The sequence below is a fragment of the Calidris pugnax genome, unplaced genomic scaffold, assembly GCF_001431845.1.
Source record: "Calidris pugnax isolate Ruff unplaced genomic scaffold, ASM143184v1 scaffold42, whole genome shotgun sequence".
NCBI lineage: Eukaryota > Metazoa > Chordata > Aves > Charadriiformes > Scolopacidae > Calidris > Calidris pugnax.
In genome coordinates, this window is record NW_015090920.1 from 7100085 (window position 1) to 7120340 (window position 20256).

Below are 20256 nucleotides of genomic sequence, written 5' to 3' on the forward strand. Positions count from 1 at the left end.
CAGCCCCTGCGAGGAAGACAGGAGCGTGGGTCGGTTCTCTGCCACGGTGTGGAATTTAACAAGGTTAGGATTTTCTGGTTTCCCATCACTGGCCTAAGGTGGAGTAAAATGCGCTTATAATATTGATTCGCTAATACACTCTCTCTGCTTTAAATGTCCACAAAAAACAATTTTTCTTCTTTCCATAGACTTAATCAGTAACAATGATATAGAAAATCCATTCATTTATGCCTCCTGAGCTATTAAAAAATTGATTGGCCTTCTGAGCCTGACATTTCCATTTCCAAGGCTTACTTTTGAAAGACAATGGAGATATTTAAAAGAGAGCTTCAAAAGTTCAGCTCCTTTGCTGCCATTGAAGAAGGCCAGTGGAAGCTTTCTCATGTGCTTGCTAGGAGCTGAATTAGGCTTATCTGAAGAAGAAAAGTGCTACTGAGTGACAGTGAGTATGCAACTTTGAAGTCTTAGGGACTAATTTTTTCCAAGGAGGAGGGTGCCCATTGTCACGAATCCTGGGGGGAAAAAAAAATACACACGAAAAGAAAGACTCACATTTATTTTTGAGAGGGAACTTTGACTCCTGGGCACTTCTTAAAAATGTCATTTCTGGTCCCAGCGAATTAAGAGAAAGGCAAACCTATTTTAGCTTAGCTACCCGAGGAGGTTGTTATCAGGGAGGCAACCACGGCTGTAATCACACATCACGCGTGCCATCGCGTTGCCTCGATTGTTCAAGAATCTGAAGCCGTGAATTCCTTTGGGTACGCATCCCAAAATTGTCATAATTGAGAATTACTTAGTGAGTAAATCGTTGGCCTTTTAACCTCGCCAGCCTCATTTTAGGCCTTAAGGGAAATCAGGCTGCTCGTCTGCATCGATGGTATTCTCTGCTGAACGGCGTCCCGCTTCACAGATGGAATACGTAACAGGAGCAGCCACTCCTGTTTAGGGTAAGGCTTGAGCTGTGCTGGCTGTCACCCTCAAGGAGAGGGGACCTGGTGGGTCAGGAGAGAGGCCGCAGCCGGAGGGAGGTGAGGAACACACCATCTCTGAACTGCAGCTAGTGTTAGGCAGCAAGCACATCTCCCAAGGATGGATAACCTTCTGGCTCTCTGCTAACCTTCACGTGAAACAATGATTTATTCGCTCAGAAAGCACAGCGACCTGAAACCCTACCGTGATGCAGGAGGCTCCTACAGATTCTCTCTTAGGCAAAGATGTGTTAATTAAGATTTACAGGGCTGTGGTTTTTTTCTTCACTTCTTCCCTTTTCTTTTGGTGTAGGTTCTCCCCAGGATATAGCAGCTGTGAGGAACCAAGCAGCCCTCCAGAGCATGAGGACATCCCGAATGATGGCCCAGAACGCGAGCATGATGGCCATGGGTCCTTCCCAGAACCCCAGCACGCTGCCCACCACCGCAGGCCAGTCAGACATGGGCATGGTTCCTTACAGCAACGCCTCCTCCAGCCAGCCCGGAATGTACAGTATGAGCACAGGGATGAGCCAAATGTTGCAGCACCCAAACCAAAGCAGCATGAACATGGCACACAACGCAGGGCAGGGCACGAGGCAGCCTGCCTCTGGACAAGCGGTGGGAATGGTCGGCAGTTTTGGTCAGAACATGCTGGTAAACTCTGCCCTTCCCCAGCATCAGCAGCAGATGAAAGGACCCGTGGGCCAGGTCTTACCCAGGCCACAGGCACCGCGGCTTCAAAACCTGATGGGGACTGTCCCTCAAGGAGCACAGAACTGGCAGCAGCGAGGCTTACAAGGTATCCCCGGAAGGACTAGCAGTGAAATGGGGCCCTTCAATAACGGCACAACGTACCCCATGCAGTCGGGGCAGCCACGGCTGTCCAAGCAACACTTCCCACAGGGGCTTAATCAGACAGTGGTGGACACGAGTGGCACAGTGAGAGCCCTGACCCCAGCCATGGGAAGACAGCTGCTGCAGCCGCTGCCCGGGCAGCAAGGAGCCGGCCAGGCCAGGCCGATGGTGATGCCTGCAATAAGCCAAGGGGTGCCCACCATGGCTGGCTTCAGCCAGCCCCCCACGCAGCAGATGCCAGGGGGTAACTTTGCTGCGAGCGGCCAAGGCCAGGCCTACGAGCGGAATCCCACTCAGGACATACCTTACAACTACGGTAACGAAGGAGCGGGGGGGTCCTTCTCCAGTTTAGCGGAGGGCGCAGACCTGGTGGACTCCATCATGAAGAGCGGACCGGGGGATGAGTGGATACAAGAACTTGACGAGTTGTTTGGAAACCCCCAGTGAATGGGCTCGGGTTGTTCCCTTTGGAAAAAAAAAAAAAAAAAAAAAAGAGAGTTGGATGTTTCTCCCCATCCTTGGATTGTTGGATTTTTGTTTGAGTTGGTTTGGTTTGGGGTTATTTTGTTTTCTTTTGTTTTAAATCGTGCAAACTGAGCTGGTCTGTAGCCAACTTTGGAAGACTCAGGGGACGATGAAAGCATCGGCATCCCGGGTCTTCCACCGAGCCGTCTCCATTGCGTGGCAGCACCCGCTGCGCGCGCGTGTCGGGGGGCAGGATGGGGAAACTGGAAAAGCCAGGTGATGCCTCCGGTTGGGAAAATCTGGTCTTTCCCTACTGAAAGGGGGCTTCATTGCACAGTGGTTTGGGCTGGTCCCGGTACCTCCCACCTCAGTAACTGTAACGGCTGCAGCTTTGGGAGGAGCAGATGAGAACAGCCGTGGGTGAAGCCTGAAGACATCCACGGGCGATTGCACAGGCCCCTGGTCGGAAATGGGCTTAACCCTGGGGGTCAGCAGGTCTCGGCGAGCCATGGCCAGGCCTGCAGGGGTGGCTCTGGGGCTGTCACACACGTGACAAACCCAAACAGTCACGGGCAGGTCACCATTTTCACTGCAGACTGATAAAAATCCAATAAAAGTGTAGGAGACCATAAATTTGGCGGGGCGGTGAGGGCAGTTTGATAAGGGGAGTGCTGCTGGAGAGGGCTGAGGTGGGTGGGTAACTTAATGAGCTATTGAGTCCCCCTGGGACTTGCCGTGGCGCTTCCCTGTCAGAGCACTTTGGCATCTCTCTGCTGCCTGGGGGTGCAGAACAGCAGCTCCGGGTGGTGTCAAAGGGTTAAGAGGTACCAAGAGACATCAGCACAGGTCCCAAGTGGGTCCTTCTCCCTCCCACTCCCATTCCTTCAGCGAGGTGAGCTGGGCTGGTGCACCTTTTTTTTTCATGTGAGCCCCAGGTGACACACAGGGACAGGCAGGGGAGGGGAAAACCATGAGAAAATGGACGGGGAGGGTTTGGCAGCAGAGCATGTTGCTCCTCACCTCTTGAGAAGTGCAAGGGTGGCAGGCAGTGTTACCCCCAAGTGTCAGGGCTCTCGACGTCGCGTTACGTGCAACCTGGTCTTCAGTTCCAAACAGATGTTTGGTCTGATCTCTCTGGTTTGCTGGCTTGAAATTCGCTGCAGTATGTGAAGAACAGGAGCCAAGTGGAGTACTACTGTAAAGATGGTTCATGAATGGGTAAAATAATTGATGTGGTTATTAGAAACATGGCGTTTGCCCAAATAAGCTTTTAGGCAGTAGCGACGTGTCTGTGGGTCAGTCCTGAGCCGCGCTGCAATGACGCTGTGACAGGTCTTGCACGGTGCTGAGATGCCAGCCACTCGGGACGTCTAACGCAGCTGCAGCCTGGGGCTGAGGTGAGCTGTCCTCCCAAACCTGTCACCTTTTCACTCTTGTCAGCTGAGAGCTGCTTATCAGGGCGTAGGTAGCAGGGTGTAAAAAACGTTAAGGTGATCCACAGTCCAAAAAGTTGGGGAACCTCTGGCTGAACGCCGGCCTCTGTGAGCCGTAGGATGAGGATGAGTGGTGAAAGTGTGTCTCGTGTACAGCCACCAGTTCCAACGACCCAGCTCCCGATTACCTCCTCATGCGCTGCTCCCCTCGGGCCTGGTGATGCTGAAATCCGTAGGAGCTGAAGGGCTTGGCACCTTGCATTTTAAAGTCCTGCCTTTCCCTGTGGAGCACAGATACACATCACATTCAGGGTGGGAGCAAAATGGGCTCAGAACTGTCTCAGCTCCCCATTAGGGTTCCCTCCCCAGGCTTACCTAGATGAGGAGAAGTGTCTCTTTTAAATGCTATGATGTAGGCAGGACAAGCTGCATTTTTTAAGGTGGACTAGCTGGTGGAGGTGAGCTCTCAACACAGCTTGCCCTGACTGCTAAATATTTTTTTTAAACGTGCTTTAGTTACATCTCTTTTAGCAAACCCCTTTTTAAAATACAGCGCAAAGACCTATTTCAGTTCCTGCTGAAGACCATAGGGGTTGGCCTGTCCGCTGCTTCGCGTGGGCCCTAGTTCAGTGAAGGAGAGCACCAGCCAAAGTCCTGGGTCCATCCTCCTGGTCAGACGAGCCTGAAGGCGAGGGGTGGGCAAAGAAGGAGAAAGGGCACCCTGGAGGGCAAATAAGTGGTGATGAAGACCGAGTCTCTGTTGTCTTTGTAAAAGCTTCCTCCAAATACTCTGTACTGGGACCAAGTTCTAGAGAGGTAGATTTTAATAGATTTGGGGTTGGTTTTTTGTTGGTTGTTTTTTTTTTTTCTTTCTTACTATGGTGCTGATGTATATGTAATGTTAAAAAAAAAAAAAGTTATTTGTAAATATGTTTTTACAATTCTACAGATATCACTGGGTCTACTATCTGTAAAATATATACATATAAAAATATATATATATACTGTTTGTTTAAAATAGAGTATTTTTATTTCATTCCTTAACTCATCCTTACTGCAGTGGTATTGCACTTCAGATGACGTCTATTTACTAATTTGTACTGTATCCCTGACAGCAACTTCCTCCATTTTATTCAGATTTTTCTAGTTTTCTGTTTTTACTTTGTACATTAAGCATTGCTTATTTCCTTTTAAGACCTGTACAGAGCTCTGAAAATGTAGAAAAAGACCTGATGTTAACATACCACTTTTAAAGAAAAGAAAGAAAAAAAAACCCAGAACAAAACCAAACAAAAATAAAAGATGGTTATCTGAGTCATACACAAGGCTGTTTATAGGATCATCTCTCACCCCGTGCCTGCGCCTCGGTGGGTGATGTTCCCAGGGGAGGAGGGAAGTGGTTTCAGGCAGGGGTTTCTCCACAGCTGTCTCCTCACTGCAGCCTGTGGAGCTGGTACCAGGCCAACCCTCTTGCCCCAAGGATTGTTCACCACCCCTCCATGGTGGCCAGCCCCGTTGGGCACGTCCGAGCCGCTTTCCCCGTGGCCACGGAGCCACAGGTTGCCACCAGGGTGCTGGTTCTCCGAGCAAGGTGAGCTATCAAAGCTGTGCGTGCTCCGAGGTGAGGACCATGCTCAAGATGTTCCTACGGGGCGGGGAGAGCTGGCCCATAATTGGGCCCCTTAGAGGTGGCAGCTCCAAACTTTAGCCTTTATTGCATGTAGGGAGCAAAAACGGGGAGCAGGGAAGAGCTTTCAGGGAAGGACACAGGATGGAGAGCACAGGGTGTAGAAGTCCTGTGGCTGAGAACAAGGGAGGTGAGGTGGGGTGGAAGAAGGGAGGTGCAGGGGTGGGTGCAGAAGTTGGAAGGAGAAGATGAGGAAGCTTAGAGTAGTTCCCTGTCACCCTCTGCCGCCACAGCATGAGAATTGTGTTGTCAGAAGCCTCCAAGGCTCCACACCAGTTTCTCCGTGTTTCCAGCCCAGCAGGGGGTCATCAGGGATCGGACACTGGACCTCTCCCTGGAGCCGAACTAAACACCGACGCTGACAGCATCCATCTGCTACAGGTCCATTTTGGTTTTATTTACAGAAGGAGTCAGTCTTTTAACGCTTTTTGATCTGCCCTGGCTTGCTGGGGAAAACGCAGGGACTCGGAAGACATCCTCAACTCTAGGCCTCCTCCTGCCCTCCCGTTGGCTGGTGCAGCCCCTCAAATGTTTAATTTCATGTTTATCCCCTGGCCCTCTGGCTTTGTGCTGCTGGGTGACACTCTGCAGCCTCACACCCGCGCTGTCCGGCATGTGAAATGGCCCCTGTGCAACAGCAGGTTATTCCTTGCTGCAGAGGAGAGGATGGGTCGGGAGAAGCTGTCTCTAAACACACCAGACCACCACGACAGGTAAGCTTGGGATGGAATAATATCAGAGGAGAAGGTCTATTAGAGCACAGTTCAGGGCTCTCCTCGGGTGAGTTTCAAGCCTTTTACATAGTTTGGACCTTTTTTTTGGTTTTGATTCTGGTGGCAGCGCTTCCTGCTGCCCATGACTGTCTGAAGGCACAGCCAGCAGGTGGATGGTTCTGTCTTTCAGCCCGTAGAAGGAACATTAGTGGAACGATTCCCAGTGACTCCTGTGGCTGTTAAATCTGGGGCTGTCGCCCTGTCTCCCTGGAGGCAGGGAGTGCCTTCTAGTCACAAGCTGCCTCGTGCACAGGTGTCCACCTTTTTCCTATGAAAGGTTTACCATGAACCTGATCCAACACTCAGTTTTATTTGTGGTCAGGCTATCAACCCCAGTACACCTTTAGAAAGACCATAAGCATGTGCATTATATAAGCATGTGGTATTTTGGGCTAAATCATGTCTTCAGAGGCATGACAGGGAAAATTTCTGCCTGCTGGCTCTAGCATGGGTACATTCCTAAATACTTTGACTTACCAGGAGCTACCAGAACAGTCAGGCATGGCCTTGCTTCTCCGTTCTTCGACATAGTTTAAATTGACCATCAGCATACTTTGAGCCCGTGGTGCTAAACCATGACTTTCCCCCCCTCTTAGCAGAAAACTGTTTCCATAGTCAGTTTTTTTTCCATTGCCACTATGATTCCCAGAGCTGTGGCCATACTGGGACGTTTGTCTACCCTTTCCCACACCCCAGCCATCTGTGCCTTGGTGGGAGACAATGCAGTGGACCCAATTGTTAGACCAGCATCTGTGCCTTTTTGGTTGTTTCTTTTTTCCATCTGGGCTGGCTCTCCCTCTCACAAGTGCTGCGCTGCGGGTACAGCCTCTCTTCCAGAGGCTTTGTGTGAGGGCTGGGATCTGCCTCCAGGAGGGCCCCACTTCTACAAGAAGAGTGTTTGAGCACGTGTTGAAGTGTAAACGTGCCTGTAAAATCAAAAGGCCTTCACAGAAATGTAGGGCCCAGTGCAGACTGAAGTGTTTTCCTGAAGAAAGCAGTGTTTCCATATACGCTTTAACAGCCGCCTGCCGTGGCACGGGATATACTGGGAAAACTGGGACCTCGCAGCAGCAAATTGCATCAAAACCTGTTTTTACGTTTGTGCAGAACGGATGGTGCTGGTGGGGAAATGAAGAGGAGCCAAGGAGGAGGACAGAGGTGTGGGGGAAGCTGAAGGACCTTGGGTAAGGTAAGGTGGGCCGACGCTCGCAGCGCCAGTTGCAACTCAAATTACTTAGTGAATTAATGGTTTTAGTTTTATGCAATTTGTTTCGGGGTTTACGATACTGCACGGGAAAGCAGAACGTTTAATTGCAAATGCAGATGTGACACGACATTCTGTCTCACTGACTCTTTTTCAAGACTGTAGGGAAAGGAGAAAGCGTAAACAGCTCAGAGAAACCATGCATTTTGCATCGCAGCGGGCTGTTAGCAGAGCTCTGATGCTTTATTCGCATGCGGCTTTCTGCTGTTAGCAGAGAGCTCTGATGCTTTATTCGCATGCGGCTTGTCTTTTTGGTATTCAGCAAAAGCATCCATGTTATTTATTTAAGAAAACAAAACAGTCTTCAGAACATTTTACGTAGTTTCTTCATAATGCGGAAGTCCAGGTATTCATCCAGAAAGCTGTTAACAATCCCAGCTGCACCCAGGGTTATCAAGCAAGTTAGAATTATCAGATTCAAGTAAAAACCTGTTAACCTTGAGGTGGAAAGCAGAAAAATACTGTTACCAGCTGTACATGGTGTGTTTACTGTGAAACTGTTTGTCCACACCAGTTAAGAAGAGGTGTGCAGAGCCAGAAATGACCACTGCTGAAAGGTTACCTTGGGATGGTTTGATAATAAACCATCCCCTCAACTGAATTCCCTTTTGCTAGGGAGGAGATTCCCAACATCCTCTCTATTGGAAAGCTTTCCCCCAGTGTCTCTAAATATTCATGTGGAAGTTTGGAACTCGCTCCAGGAGGCAGCTACCTCTTCCCACGACAGGAAGACCCACAAGTAGAAGCTACAGACAAGCTTGAGGACCTCACTGCAACTCTAGGTGCAGGAGTGTGGGAGAGAAGCCGTAGGGACTGAGGGAGAGGCGTCTTACATCCACATCTGTTGGTCAGGTACTCTCTGCTGAGCTGGGAGGTCTAGTTATCACTTTGACTTGGAGACAGATATTTGGACCAGACAGGAAGAGTGTTGATCCTAAAAATTCAGTGATTAGGGTAATGTCCATTTTTCAGCTGAGATAGAGTATATTTTCTTTCTAGTTGTTTCTGTGTTTTCAGGTTTGGTATGAAAGGAATGTCGATAATGAATATTGTTTTAGTTGTTACTAAGTGATGTTTATACTATTCAAGGACTTTTTCTGGCTTCCCATAGAAGCTGGGAAGGAGCACAGAAGGAATATTCCATACCATAGACGTCGCGGTTGGTATATAAATGGGGGTTGGACAGGGGAAAGGAATTGGTGATCTCTGCTCAGTTTGGGCTGTGGAACCAATACACCAAGCAACGAGACGTCTCTTTGGAGAATCCTGTCACATTAACATTGGAGAGAGGTCTGAAGGGCTTGTCAGCCTTCCATTTATAGCTATCTATCCCCATATCCACAGAGGTTGAAGAAGTTGGGTGTTTGGGCACCGTTGGGGTTGTGGGAAGCCTCAGAATCTGACTGGTGCCTAAAGACCTGATCTAAGAAGCTTTTCTGGCCATGCCACATCTACACACAGGTTTGAAAATGGTGAAGTGTGAGAGTTTTCTCAGTTTCAGGAGAGCATGAAAAAAAGCCTTTAGCTGAGCCCTTTAAGTGTCCGTCAGAGCCAGCTGGAGGGGCAGGGAGAGGATACAGCTCACTTGCAAAGGCCCCTCCAGCACAGAAACTGAGTAGAAGGTGCATGTTCCTGTTGTGTTTTTAAAAAATCCAGGCTTGACAAATCTGAACTGCAGTTGATGTCGAGTGTGAGTTGTAACCAGCTCCTTGAGCACGCAGACCAGATCAATCTCTATAACTAGCACGGCTGTAGTCAGGGATGAGGGTTGAGCCTCAGTGTGAAGACTAATTACCTTCTCGCTACGAAGGCTGCTGGGGGCTTGTTGTATTTTTTGGGGCTGGGTTCTGCATGCCTGGCTTGTGCTGAGCTGTTGCTCAAGGCAAAGAAACTGGAGTCCCACCAGAGCGTAGAGCTCTGCTAATCGTGAGCCCGGGTGCTCTCCTCTGGCTTCCTTGAGAGGCAAAATCTGTTGGTCTAAGAGTACTGGAGTAAAGCATGGGAAAGACTTCTTGAACAAAGGGCTTCTTAGTTTGCTGAATAAAGAAAAGCCCATTATGCTCTGCTTGTTCATTTGTTTGCGTGGGTTTGCTCCCCAAACTTCCTTAAGAGTTGCTAGACTTCTGGTGGGTGTTCACTGCATCGTTTGAATTGCTGCATCTCTTACTGGGAGAAATAAAATTGGCTCCGTATATTTGCTCTGGAAAACAGAGCTTCTCCTTTCTCTTAAGCAATAGCTCTTCCAAAAAGGATAAAGGACTGGTGGAGGCAGAGTGAAGGAGACTGGTAATATCAGTACACAAGCTATGGGAAATAGTAGTATAGTCGTTTGCTGCTGCAGGATTATTCACTACAAAAAAAGTCTGATTGCTTTGTATCTTCCTCTAGAAATATACATCCCAAGTCTTTTAATTTTATGACAAGTATATATTGTGCTATTTTCTTTTTACAACTGATATGTGTGCTGGAAGAGAGCCTTAGGTCAGGACACAGAACACAGCGCAGTGGCTTTGGTGAAACAAGAAACAAACAGTGTGTTTGAGTGTTTGCAGTGGAGGGGTGTTTTGCCAGCGTGCATGTTTATTGAAGCAGAATTCATGTTATGAGATGGTGTGCACTTAACATTCATTAACGTATGCTTATCTGGAGCTGTGTTCTCTTATCTGTTTGGTGAAAGTTCATCAGCCTACGAGGCCAGATTTCCTGGCTACCTTCAGTGCCCTCTGTACGGCTGGAGTAAAGGTCTTAATGTGACAAGCTGAGGCAAAAGGAGAACAGCAGACAGGCAGGCACTGTGCAAGCTTTGCCTGAGCAGAGCCCTGCTGCTGTTTTTGGACAGAGCCTGGTTCCCAATCTGCCCAGCAGAAAGCAGGCACCCACAGGGTGAGCATCAGCCCTCCTCTCTGCCGTGACCCGCAGCACGTGCACGTCTTAACCCAGGCTTCTGCTGCAACAGCCAGCAGAACCCCCCCCTCTCCCGGGGGGCTTCCGCTTCAGACCCCTCGCTGACACTTTACACATGTTGCATTCAATTACAGTCACTTTTCTCTGCCAGCCCTTGGCTCTCAGCCCAGCTCCACACCACAGCCTGCAGCTTTTAACCTGCCTTCAGCTGGTAACTCCTTACCTTCCTTTCACGGACTGCGCGTAGCCATGGAAGTACTTGTAGCGGGCAAACACGTACAACACACCCAGGAAGGAAGCTACTTCTATGAAAGAAAAGGGAGAAAAGCAGTTAGAAAACTAAAAAAATTAGGATCTCAGACAGTTAGAAACTTTATTTGTGTTTTCTAGTTGCGTAGCTCTGGGGATTTTCACAGCTACCCTTACCCTGGGAAGCTGTCTTGGGAAAGAATCATTCAAAAGAGATACATATATTCTTAAACATTCACTACAGGAGGCTCCTTATTTGGGTTTAGAGATAGGGGTGGGCATAGGGCCGTCCAAAAAATTCCAAAAACATTCCCTGAAAAGGCGATCTCAAGAACTGAGAGGAACCTGTACCTCCCCCCTGCCCCAGTTTGGTGGTTATCCCAGGGATAGGGGGTTGGAGTTTGGTGGCTTGACCCAGCCCTGTCATTTTCTATTGTTATGGCAGTTCATGCTAAAGGGGAGCGTTTGTTTTGTTAAGAGAATCTTATTTATGTTGTTAATAACCTGCTTTGCATTTATATAGCAGCTTTTATCCAAGGACACGAGAGAGAGCTGTAGTGAAGTTAGCTTTCTGACCTCCCTGTGGGAAGAGTATAAAGTCACCTCCCTTTGATAGATGGAGCAGGGTGTGTAGGTCAGTCGTATTATCCAGGACTAAGCTGGATAATTTTGTGTTCTTTCAAACCCCGCGAGCGAGTATTACAGAGGACAGCTTTTCCTGTGTTCTGGATTAACTCCTGTAAACATACCTATGGGACATGCTCAGCTGAAAAAATGACTTAGAGGAGGTTAACATAATCCTTCTTTTCTTACATATGGCAGCACACGTCTGTGTTGCTGGTTAGCAACTGTGATTTTCCTCCATTCAAGTGTGTGTCTGTGATCACACGTACTATCTTGTATCGAATTTGTTGACTTAAGTGGTGCTATTTTGGATTTACATTGGATTTGCAGTGGAGATGGGACTCTGGCTGTAAGAGGGCCCCAAACCAAAATAGTCTTTTGGAGCAAACATAGAAAACAGAGAAGAAAGATAGTTGTTCAGGAAGGAGAGGTGTAGTGGGCACGAGCTAGTTATCCTTTCTCCAGCCCACAGACTTCATGCTTCGAAAACATCAGCTGGGGAAGGGTTAAAAAATCAGAATGCAAAAATTGGGCTCTGTTAGGAGACATCACAGACACACCTTGGAAAGTCCAAAAACCAAAGCTCGGTGGTGTCTGAGTTCAGAATGTTGGTTCTGAACTTCCAGGTGCCTGAGGAAACCCAGTAGGTTTTGAGGGGTCCCCGCTGCACACCTGGAACACAGTGTCTGTGGCTAGAGACACCGCTGTGATGACTGTGCTCGGTGCTATGTCCCAGAACAAACACATGAGTCATAGCCCAGCAGCAATGTCACTCATCTGGGATGAAAAAACCCAAAGGTTTGCTGCTTTGAGCTCTGTCTCCATCAGCCAGGGGTCCAGACACAGGCATGAGTGCTCTGACCTGAGTCTTTTCAGGCTGCCTCCTCCCCGGGGACGACAGCTTTGCTTGACGTCCTGTGAGGATTGTCCCGTAACGTGTAAATAGGTGTTAGTGGGAAGCATCTGGGAGCTGCTTTTCTGAATGATTCACCCTGCAAATCCACTGAATGTGTGATAAATGTGCCAGGTGCTGGCTCCTTGGTTTGCAGAGGGAAGTGAAAGCTGGTGGGGCCACGTGAAATGCCATGACTAAGTGGGGATTTTGGTGTCACTGAGCATTCTTCTAGGAAGGCTACGCTAACGTAAGGCAACTAAAGGAAGGGAAAAAGATGTATAGACTCATTTACCTCCTGATAAAACTAAAGGGTTTTAAAAAGTTGTGTCAAACTTCTCAGCCCAAGATAAAAATGAAAAGTATTTACCTTGATTAAAAAACCACCCCGCAGTCCAGAGGACAGTCAGGAATATTGGGTAAAACTCCACACAGTTTTGTCTGCAGAATAAAAGTGAAAGAACATTAGTCTGGAAAGGGAAAGAACTATTGGTGAGATTTTAAAGGAGAATTGGCTCTGGCCTCATTAAGTTGCCACTAAAGTTAATGCTGTTGAATCCAGTGGGAGCACAGTCAAGCCAGCATTAGGTGTTCTTAAAAATTCTCTTCTTTGTAATCTCAAATATAAATTATTTCAGATATTTGCCCGGTATTTAAACTTAGACAAGGATCTGGACCCCAGCTACGTGGAAACAAATAGGACAAATACTCCTAAATCAAGTGCCCGTGCAGCAGAGAGAGGCAGGAATTCCAGCACGTGGACAGGATGCTAATCACTTATCTCCATACTCAGCATGCAGGTTCTGTGGGTCAGCTTTCCCAGGACTGCCAGAGGGAGCACAGAGCTGTGAGGAGGCAGCGTGGATTGCTCTGCTGAGGCCACCTGCCTTCAGGAGGTACTATCAGGCACAGACAACACACGGTAGAGCTTGTGGTGAGGACCATGACATCTTTATTCCTGGATCAGTTTTCCTAACAATATTTCTTTGGGATATCTTTTCTTTGTTGTTCTGAATTAATTTCTTTTTAATGGATTAGGCAACCTTCTATATCTAACATATTATTTTATCTAATATGTTGTCTAATGTGTTCTATGTCTCATTATTGTTATCCACTACAATACAGTTACAGCAGATGGGACTGTTTGAAATAAATATAAATACTTTTGCACAGTATCATTAGTTAATCACAAACTGAAGCCCTCTAGGAAAGTGCTGTTACCTTAGGCTATTCCACCATTTATCTACTGTGAAGAGGTTTTCTGTGCTCTTGTCTTCCACGTGTTTGGTGTTAGCCACAGTTCAAGAACTGACAGGAGAGCTTGCTAGATCCAGAGCACCTGAATTCTCTGAGTTACAGTCAGTTAGCTCTCAGCCCCTACTTAGATTTGGATAATCTGGTTGCCTGGTTTGATCAGAACTTCAGCAGTGACTTTTTAAAATGAGCTGAACTTACCCCATTGTCAGTAAAATAATAGCTGAACCATTTGAAAGGTGATATGTTTTTGTTTTGGTTTGGTTCGGTTTTTTATTGAGCAAAGGATGCAAAGAAAATGTAACGTTTTAAGATAATGTTTTTGCTACTGTTCCAGACTGAATTGTTATTCATTGCCACCATCTTAATGATCTTGGACTTACTGTGCACGAAATGTTCTGTCAAATTCTGGAGGTCCAGTGACAGCTGGGGGCATGACCTTGTGCTTCATTCTCGATTTCCCCACCAGCCAAGCAAAATGACCTGTAAGCAAAAATAAGGGCTCAGGAATTACACAGTTCCTTGGCTCAATTGCGTCTCTAACAAGTCAATTTTTTAAATAGAGATCATTGTTCTTCAGCTCTTTCCATGTCGTTTGGCAGAAAGAGACCAACATTAGATAAAGTAGTTTTTCCCCCAAAAAGTTTAGATTATATCTTCAAGAGTGACACTCATGAGGAAGGGGGGAAATTGCTATTTTAGAAGTATAGTAATTCTCTTTTTGCATTTGCTAGACTAGCTATGACTTAAATACCCTTCCACCTCCTCTGAATCCTAGAACTGTGCAGCCTTGGGGCCGTGCAGTCACTCTGCAGTGTGCTGCATTACCAGTGGCTCAGTAACCACGCGGCGCCAACGGAGGTCACTTCCCTACTTTTTAGTGACACTAAGAGCTATGATGCTTTGAAGTAAGGGGCAGCGTTACAATCCTTGGAAACAAAAATCTGGTCTCCACCTTTTTAAAGTTATTTACCCATATCTTCTAGTGGTTGCTTTCCCATCTGTTGTCACTGAATTTTGTTAGTCTGAGACAGTACGTTGGAAAGATCAGAACGCTGCAGCTGGAGAGGCTGTAGTCTCTGACTTTCCACCAACTGGAGCTCATAGTACTTACCTGTCTTATAAAAAGCATTTTTTAGAACTGATGCAGTGCCATGAAGAAGACAGATTACTTACTGTACAGTCACTAAATATCAGTTACTTACTGAAAGCCCCCAAACCAATCAAACACTATCTCTGCACTTCTGACCCTTTTTTCTAGGATTACTTCTGATGTGTATATGTATACCTCATTTTACTGACATCCTCATTGCAGAAGTCTCTCCCTAGAAGTTGAAGAGAGGCTCTCAAGGACAAAAGGCCATGCACAGACAGCAATTTTCTGTATGCAGCAGAGCTATTGGGCATCACCCTGTTGGAAAGCTCTCTGGGTACCTGGAGTTATTCTTCTGGCTGTGTCATAGCCACCCTGTACAAGAAGCTCGCTATCTACCTTGTACCTAAACTTTACCTGGATCCAGAAACCAGGTACCCTCCTGAGTTCACTAAAAAATAGACCTGTCCAAGGGGCAAGCCTAGGGTGTACCTTCTGTCCTCCCCTCTGGGAGCAGTGGCATTAAAACACAGCTAGAGATATTAGTGGTGCTGCCCTGTGCACCTCTTATGCCTTAGCCTTAAGGGCCAAAGCCTTTTCCCAAAAAAGCATTTTCCCATCTGTCTTCTCCCCATATAAGAAATTACAGGCTGCGTTCAAGTGACCTCTTAACCTTTCTCTCCAGAGACTAGTCAGAGCATCTCAGATATCTCTCTGTAAGGCAGGTTTACAGAACCTTTCATTGTATTTGCATCCAGCAAGACCTCCTCCACTCCCACCCACGCATCTCTTGTCAAGTCTGGTGATTCATACCATATTTGCCACCCTGCAGCCCTTTCAGAAGAGAAGAATGGTAGTGGGGAGGGTTTAGGGAACACGCTTCAGGGAGACTGGAACTCGTGGAAGCACAAGAATTACCTCCGAGAAATATTCTTCCAGAAAACTTGACTGAAAAGTTGCTTTTTTAACTTTTGTCACAGTCAAAATGATCTATTTTTTTTTTAATGACAAATGCTACACACTGACAAACCCTGCCTGGCTTATCAGTCAAAGTGGTAGGTGAGCCATAGTGTTTTGTGCGATGGCATCTTCAGCCAGCAAGGTGTTCCTCATTTTCTGGCCATACTGAGCCATTCCATGCTTACAGGCAGTCTGGGACCAGGTTTGTTCTACAGAGGAGCTAAGGCAAGCCAAGGAGGCTCATTGCATCCAAATCAGTTGAGAAAAACAACAAAAAAAAAAAGCCTTGAATGGATGCTGGACAAAATAAACTAACTGGGGGAAATCAGAAGATTAGGGCCCTGTAGGGGCCAAAGCGTTCTTGTTTGTTCAGTGCAATTAACCAAAGCAAATTGGCCGTGGTATAGCCCTGGCCTCAGCCTTAATGTGATTTGCCCTTGGTATTGCCTGGTCAGGAAAGCTCTAGTTTGAGGGGCAGAGATTTGCCCATGGGAGACCCTGGCTAACCACAGGCAGAACCAGGTTGTGACAGTACGCTAGGACAGCCGCCATCATAAAATCTGCTTCTTCAGTGGCTTCCACTGAGATTGATGGGAACTTTGCTTCAAAACTCAAGTGAGTTGTTATATGCCAATGAAACCCAAGCTGTGGTGCTGCATAACAGGAGAACTAGAGTCATATCTGACACCTAAAAAGAAAAGGTGAGCCTGGTGTGCAGAACAAGACAGGTACCAACCAGGGACTTGAAAAGAGCTCAGGAGAGGAATAATTACTGTATTTTTTGCTAACTGCATAGGCCTCGCCTTTTAGTTCCTTTCTGGTGAATGGAAAGCAGCGATGTAACTCCAAATTTAAGCTTTGTGATTATAGTTTCACAAGGGCTAAAGTAAATAATAAAGCAATGGGAGAGCTCTTCTGGCCCACCCACTGGAGGTGCTGCCGCAAGGACTCCAGAAAGCATTGCAGCAGGAGTAAGGAAAGATTTTCGTAGCCTTTTCTTCCCTCTGTATCAAGTTGTTCAGTTCTAGCAGGCTAAATTACATGACTGAGGTGCTTACAAAGTATGTTTGACTTGCCTTTGTTTGATTTTTTTTTTTTTCTTTCATCTTCAGGTAGCATTTATGGTTACTGAGTTAATGTCTTTACTCTGAAAATATGGTACAAAGCAGGCTTTCAAGGAGCATTACTCTCACACATTTTACATGTGCTAAAAAGCCTGCTACCTATACTGCAGTGTATGATAGTGCATGTTAATTTGCATGGACTGGCCCTAAAGCCAGTGTGGTGTTTAAAAAAAACACCAAACACTTTAAAATAATGTTTTGCTGGGTCCTGGAATTACTAAGAGTCATTTTAAAAGGTGCTAGTTCAGAGAGATGCTTCAATACAGAGGATTAGTGAGAATCCTGTCCTCCCTGCTCTCTCCTGTATCAATGACTGGGATTCATTCTGCCCTTTCATTGGATTCCCTTGTTTTCCCATCAGTCTACAAAGCACTAATCTCTCAAGCAAATCTTAGCTGCTTAAAACTGGATTCATGACTGGAAACCACTTCTTGCATTGTTTCTGCTCTTTCTTTCTACCCTAGAGCATTTCTTGCCCAGCTTAATCTTCTACTGACCTGATTCTTTGAATAACTCAGGGTTCTGAGACACTAAATCTGGTACCTCTGATGATTGCTAAGTGAAACCTGACTTCAGGGAGGTCGTCTTGCCCATTAGCACCTTCCTAACTCAGGAGGGGAGGCTCAGCAGAACAAACAGAGCCCCAGGTGCCAAGTATTTCCTTCATGGCAAGTGGTCACACACTGGGCTGCTCCTCTTGCATGAACTGGTTCTAGCACATCCTCACGGTGCCGGTTTCCCAACGTTAATTTGAATTTCCAGAAATTAATCTGTGTTGGTTTACTCATGCTAGAAAGCATGCTGAAAGTAAGCCAAGCTGTGATGATTTAAATCAGATCAGCAGATCAGATTCTTACATGGGTTTCTCTTTGGGCTTGGTGTCAGACTGCCAGTGTAAATTAAAACCTTAAATCTTGTCTCTTCTGTGATTTTAACTAATATGGATTAACCATCACAAGGAAGAACATAGATATTTCCCCCCTCCCTTTGCAGTTTCAGTATCTGTACAATTCCTTGAGTTTTTGAACGGCAATATTTTTCTGGGTAATGTTTGTTTGTTTGTTTTTAATCCTTCACGTTTCTACCATAAAAATCAAGCCATGCAAGCTGAACTTTCACAGAAGTCAATGGGAAATATTGCCACCAGAAGTGTATTGTGATGGTCACAGGGGTATGTTGTAGCTGGTCTGATGACAGAAAAAAATAACATAAATTTTAGGTGCTTTTTATTTGCCTTCTGTTGTGTTGGGCCTTTTTTAATCTGGAAGGGTCACATTCTCAAACCTTTTTTTCTGCTGGGTAGAAATGTTATTTCAGTAGTTGAGGCTTTGAGAACAAATAAACAAACAATCAAGTCACAGATAGGTTGCTAGATAAGTTGGCAGTGCTATAGATATTTGAAGAAAAAAAAGGCAGAATAATTATTTTTAACTTGTTCTTAGTCTCAACCTAGTATAGCACAAATGCCTTCAAAATGTATCTTGTTTCTCGGCGTAAACACAACTATCTGAATCAACATATTTCAAAGAAAATAATGACAAGCATTAAAAACACTACTGCAGTTTTTAGACTGAAACACAGCAAAAGGAGCATCTCAGACTTGCCCATTTCTTTCCCTAGTCCTTGATTCTCAGAGGCATATCAGCAGGGGATAAAAGAAATCCATTTAGATCTTAAAGAAATGTAATGATGAGGACAAAATATGGAATATCGCATATTATTGCTGCCTGGTGTAAAGGTTTGCTTTCTTCTTTCATTTCAGATACTTATTATATATCTCTATTTCACAAAACAGTTTTTTCAGCACTTTTAGTCCAGCATTAGTGTGTTTGATTTCGCAAATTTACTCTCACTTTTGAGGTTTTCAATTGTATAGGTGCCTAAATAAGAATCGAAACCAAGAATGTGGCTTCGGGGTAACTTTACAGCTAGTTACGAGCTCTCACAATGGTACGATTCCAAGAAGTCAGCAAACAAAACAGAATTGAAAACAAATTAGTTTCTCCCACAGGGAAAAGCAATCTGTCCCACTGAGCCAACCCCTTCTCAGACTACAGAGAGGGTAAACAATGTGCCGGTGAGAAAAAAATCTTAGGAGTTCTCAGAAATTAAAGTTACAGAGCAGCCGGTGTTACAAGCTCTCACAATGGTATGATTCCAAGAAGTCAGCAAACAAAACAGAATTGAAAACAAATTAGTTTCTCCCACAGGGAAAAGCAATCTGTCCCACTGAGCCAACCCCTTCTCAGACTACAGAGAGGGTAAACAATGTGCCGGTGAGAAAAAAATCTTAGGAGTTCTCAGAAATTAAAGTTACAGAGCAGCCGGTTTATCATAAAATAATTTCCAGTTACTTCAGAACTGTTGGAAACCTCCCCGAGCCCCAGGCACGCAGCCCCATGGATCTTACATTGCTGGAAGGCGGAAAGAAGAGAGACAGCGGCGAGCAGAGTTAAATCACCAGCCATGTTCCCAGCAGCTTCCGCGCGCGAGCAGGATGTGTGTACGGGAGAGACAGCTCGAGTGAGCAATAAGGAAAAACACCAGGTGGGAGAATTAATAGTGCTTTTCAGCATTGCAACAATGGTCTGCCCTGGAAATAAACCAGCCTCACTTTTTAAAACAAGAGCGCAAAATTACGGCCATTTTTCATTCCTGAAAAAGTTCAAACGCAGTCAGCCAGCCCTGCCTGCCTCTTGCCTGTGTGAAAGCGCAGGGAGAACAAAACCAGCCTTCCCTGCCTCTGTGGATTCAGCTGCTCTTTTATGCCTCAGATTTCAGCTGCAATCTCTTTGGGGGCGAAGACTTTTTGTTCTGTGTTTGTGCAGGGTGTAGCACGGCCAGGTCTGCGTCCGTCACTAGCGGTGCCCCTGGAAAGCAGCAGGTGCAGGAGATGTGAGGGGGGAGCAGAGCTTTGTACTGTCCCTACCCTTGATTTACAGGTTTTGCCCAACACATACTGCTTAGTCCCTGATGGGTAACACGACAGCCACTTTACAGGCAGCCAGCACGCAGAAAGGAACTGTTCAGGGCAGTTCAAAGGGTAAAACAACTGAGAAAGAAAGAAATATCTCCATTTAACTGCCCGGAGTACGCTTCCTATAGCTTATGCCTAGTCCTAAAGCTGGGAGAGATTCTCTCAAGGAACATTTTTCATCGGCTAACTAACAAGAAGCTTAATGTCATTAGCCTTTATGATCCCAGAAGACCACTGGAACAAAACCAGTGTAATGTTTGTTGTCACTCCAGGATTATCTATCCGCTTTGCCTCCAGCTGATGTTGGAGTATTTCATTAACTTTAGTCAAATTTGCTAATTCTAAAGGCTAACATAAAAAGGACGTTAAATCAGTTCTTTTACCTTGCCAAATTTTAAAAGGTTATTTCTTGGGTATTAATTCTGTATATTGTTCTTTCTAAAGATTGGAAGAGTAGATATGCGATAATAGCATTAGCTGGATGTTTGTGCTTAGTGGCTCTTCAGTTGCTGATTTATGTGCTTTAATTGCAGCTCTTGTTGTAGGGGCTGGCTTTCTCACTGCTCAGTCTGTGTTTATAGGGGCTGGCTCAGAGGTGTGCGAAGCATTGTCACCCTCCTGGTACAGGGAACTGAAGGAAAACTCTAACAGAGGCCATCATTTGGAAAGTTAAAACCACAAGGGCTAAGCATTTTAAGGCCGGCTGATATCAAAGTTATGGGTTTTTT

The 20256-nt window shown here is 46.1% G+C and overlaps 2 protein-coding genes across 3 annotated transcripts in view; one reads left to right on the forward strand and one right to left on the reverse strand.

The window, feature by feature from the left end:
- MAML3 (mastermind like transcriptional coactivator 3) overlaps positions 1 to 5047 on the forward strand; it is a 141602-nt gene extending 136555 nt beyond the window's left edge. Inside the window, exon 5 of the mRNA XM_014949816.1 lies at positions 1285 to 5047. Coding sequence (XP_014805302.1) covers positions 1285 to 2276 — 992 coding nt within the window. The 3' untranslated portion in view covers positions 2277 to 5047. The remainder of the gene's footprint in view (positions 1 to 1284) is intronic.
- Positions 5048 to 7595: 2548 nt separating this feature from the next.
- MGST2 (microsomal glutathione S-transferase 2) lies at positions 7596 to 19087 on the reverse strand. Of its 2 annotated transcripts, XR_001412885.1 has the most exons (6): positions 18962 to 19087; positions 13758 to 13857; positions 12491 to 12561; positions 10579 to 10660; positions 7697 to 7888; positions 7596 to 7651 (listed from the first exon to the last, which is right to left on the reverse strand). XR_001412885.1 is itself a non-coding variant. In XM_014949858.1 (5 exons), the coding sequence occupies exons 1-5, from the start codon at positions 19017 to 19019 to the stop codon at positions 7756 to 7758; spliced, it is 444 nt and encodes a 147-aa protein (XP_014805344.1). In that variant the 5' UTR covers positions 19020 to 19087; the 3' UTR covers positions 7661 to 7755. The 2 variants fall into 2 exon arrangements, 1 of the variants encoding a protein (XP_014805344.1); XM_014949858.1 differs by lacking the exon at positions 7596 to 7651 and having other exon boundaries at positions 7661 to 7888.
- Between the last annotated feature and the right edge of the window lie 1169 nt (positions 19088 to 20256).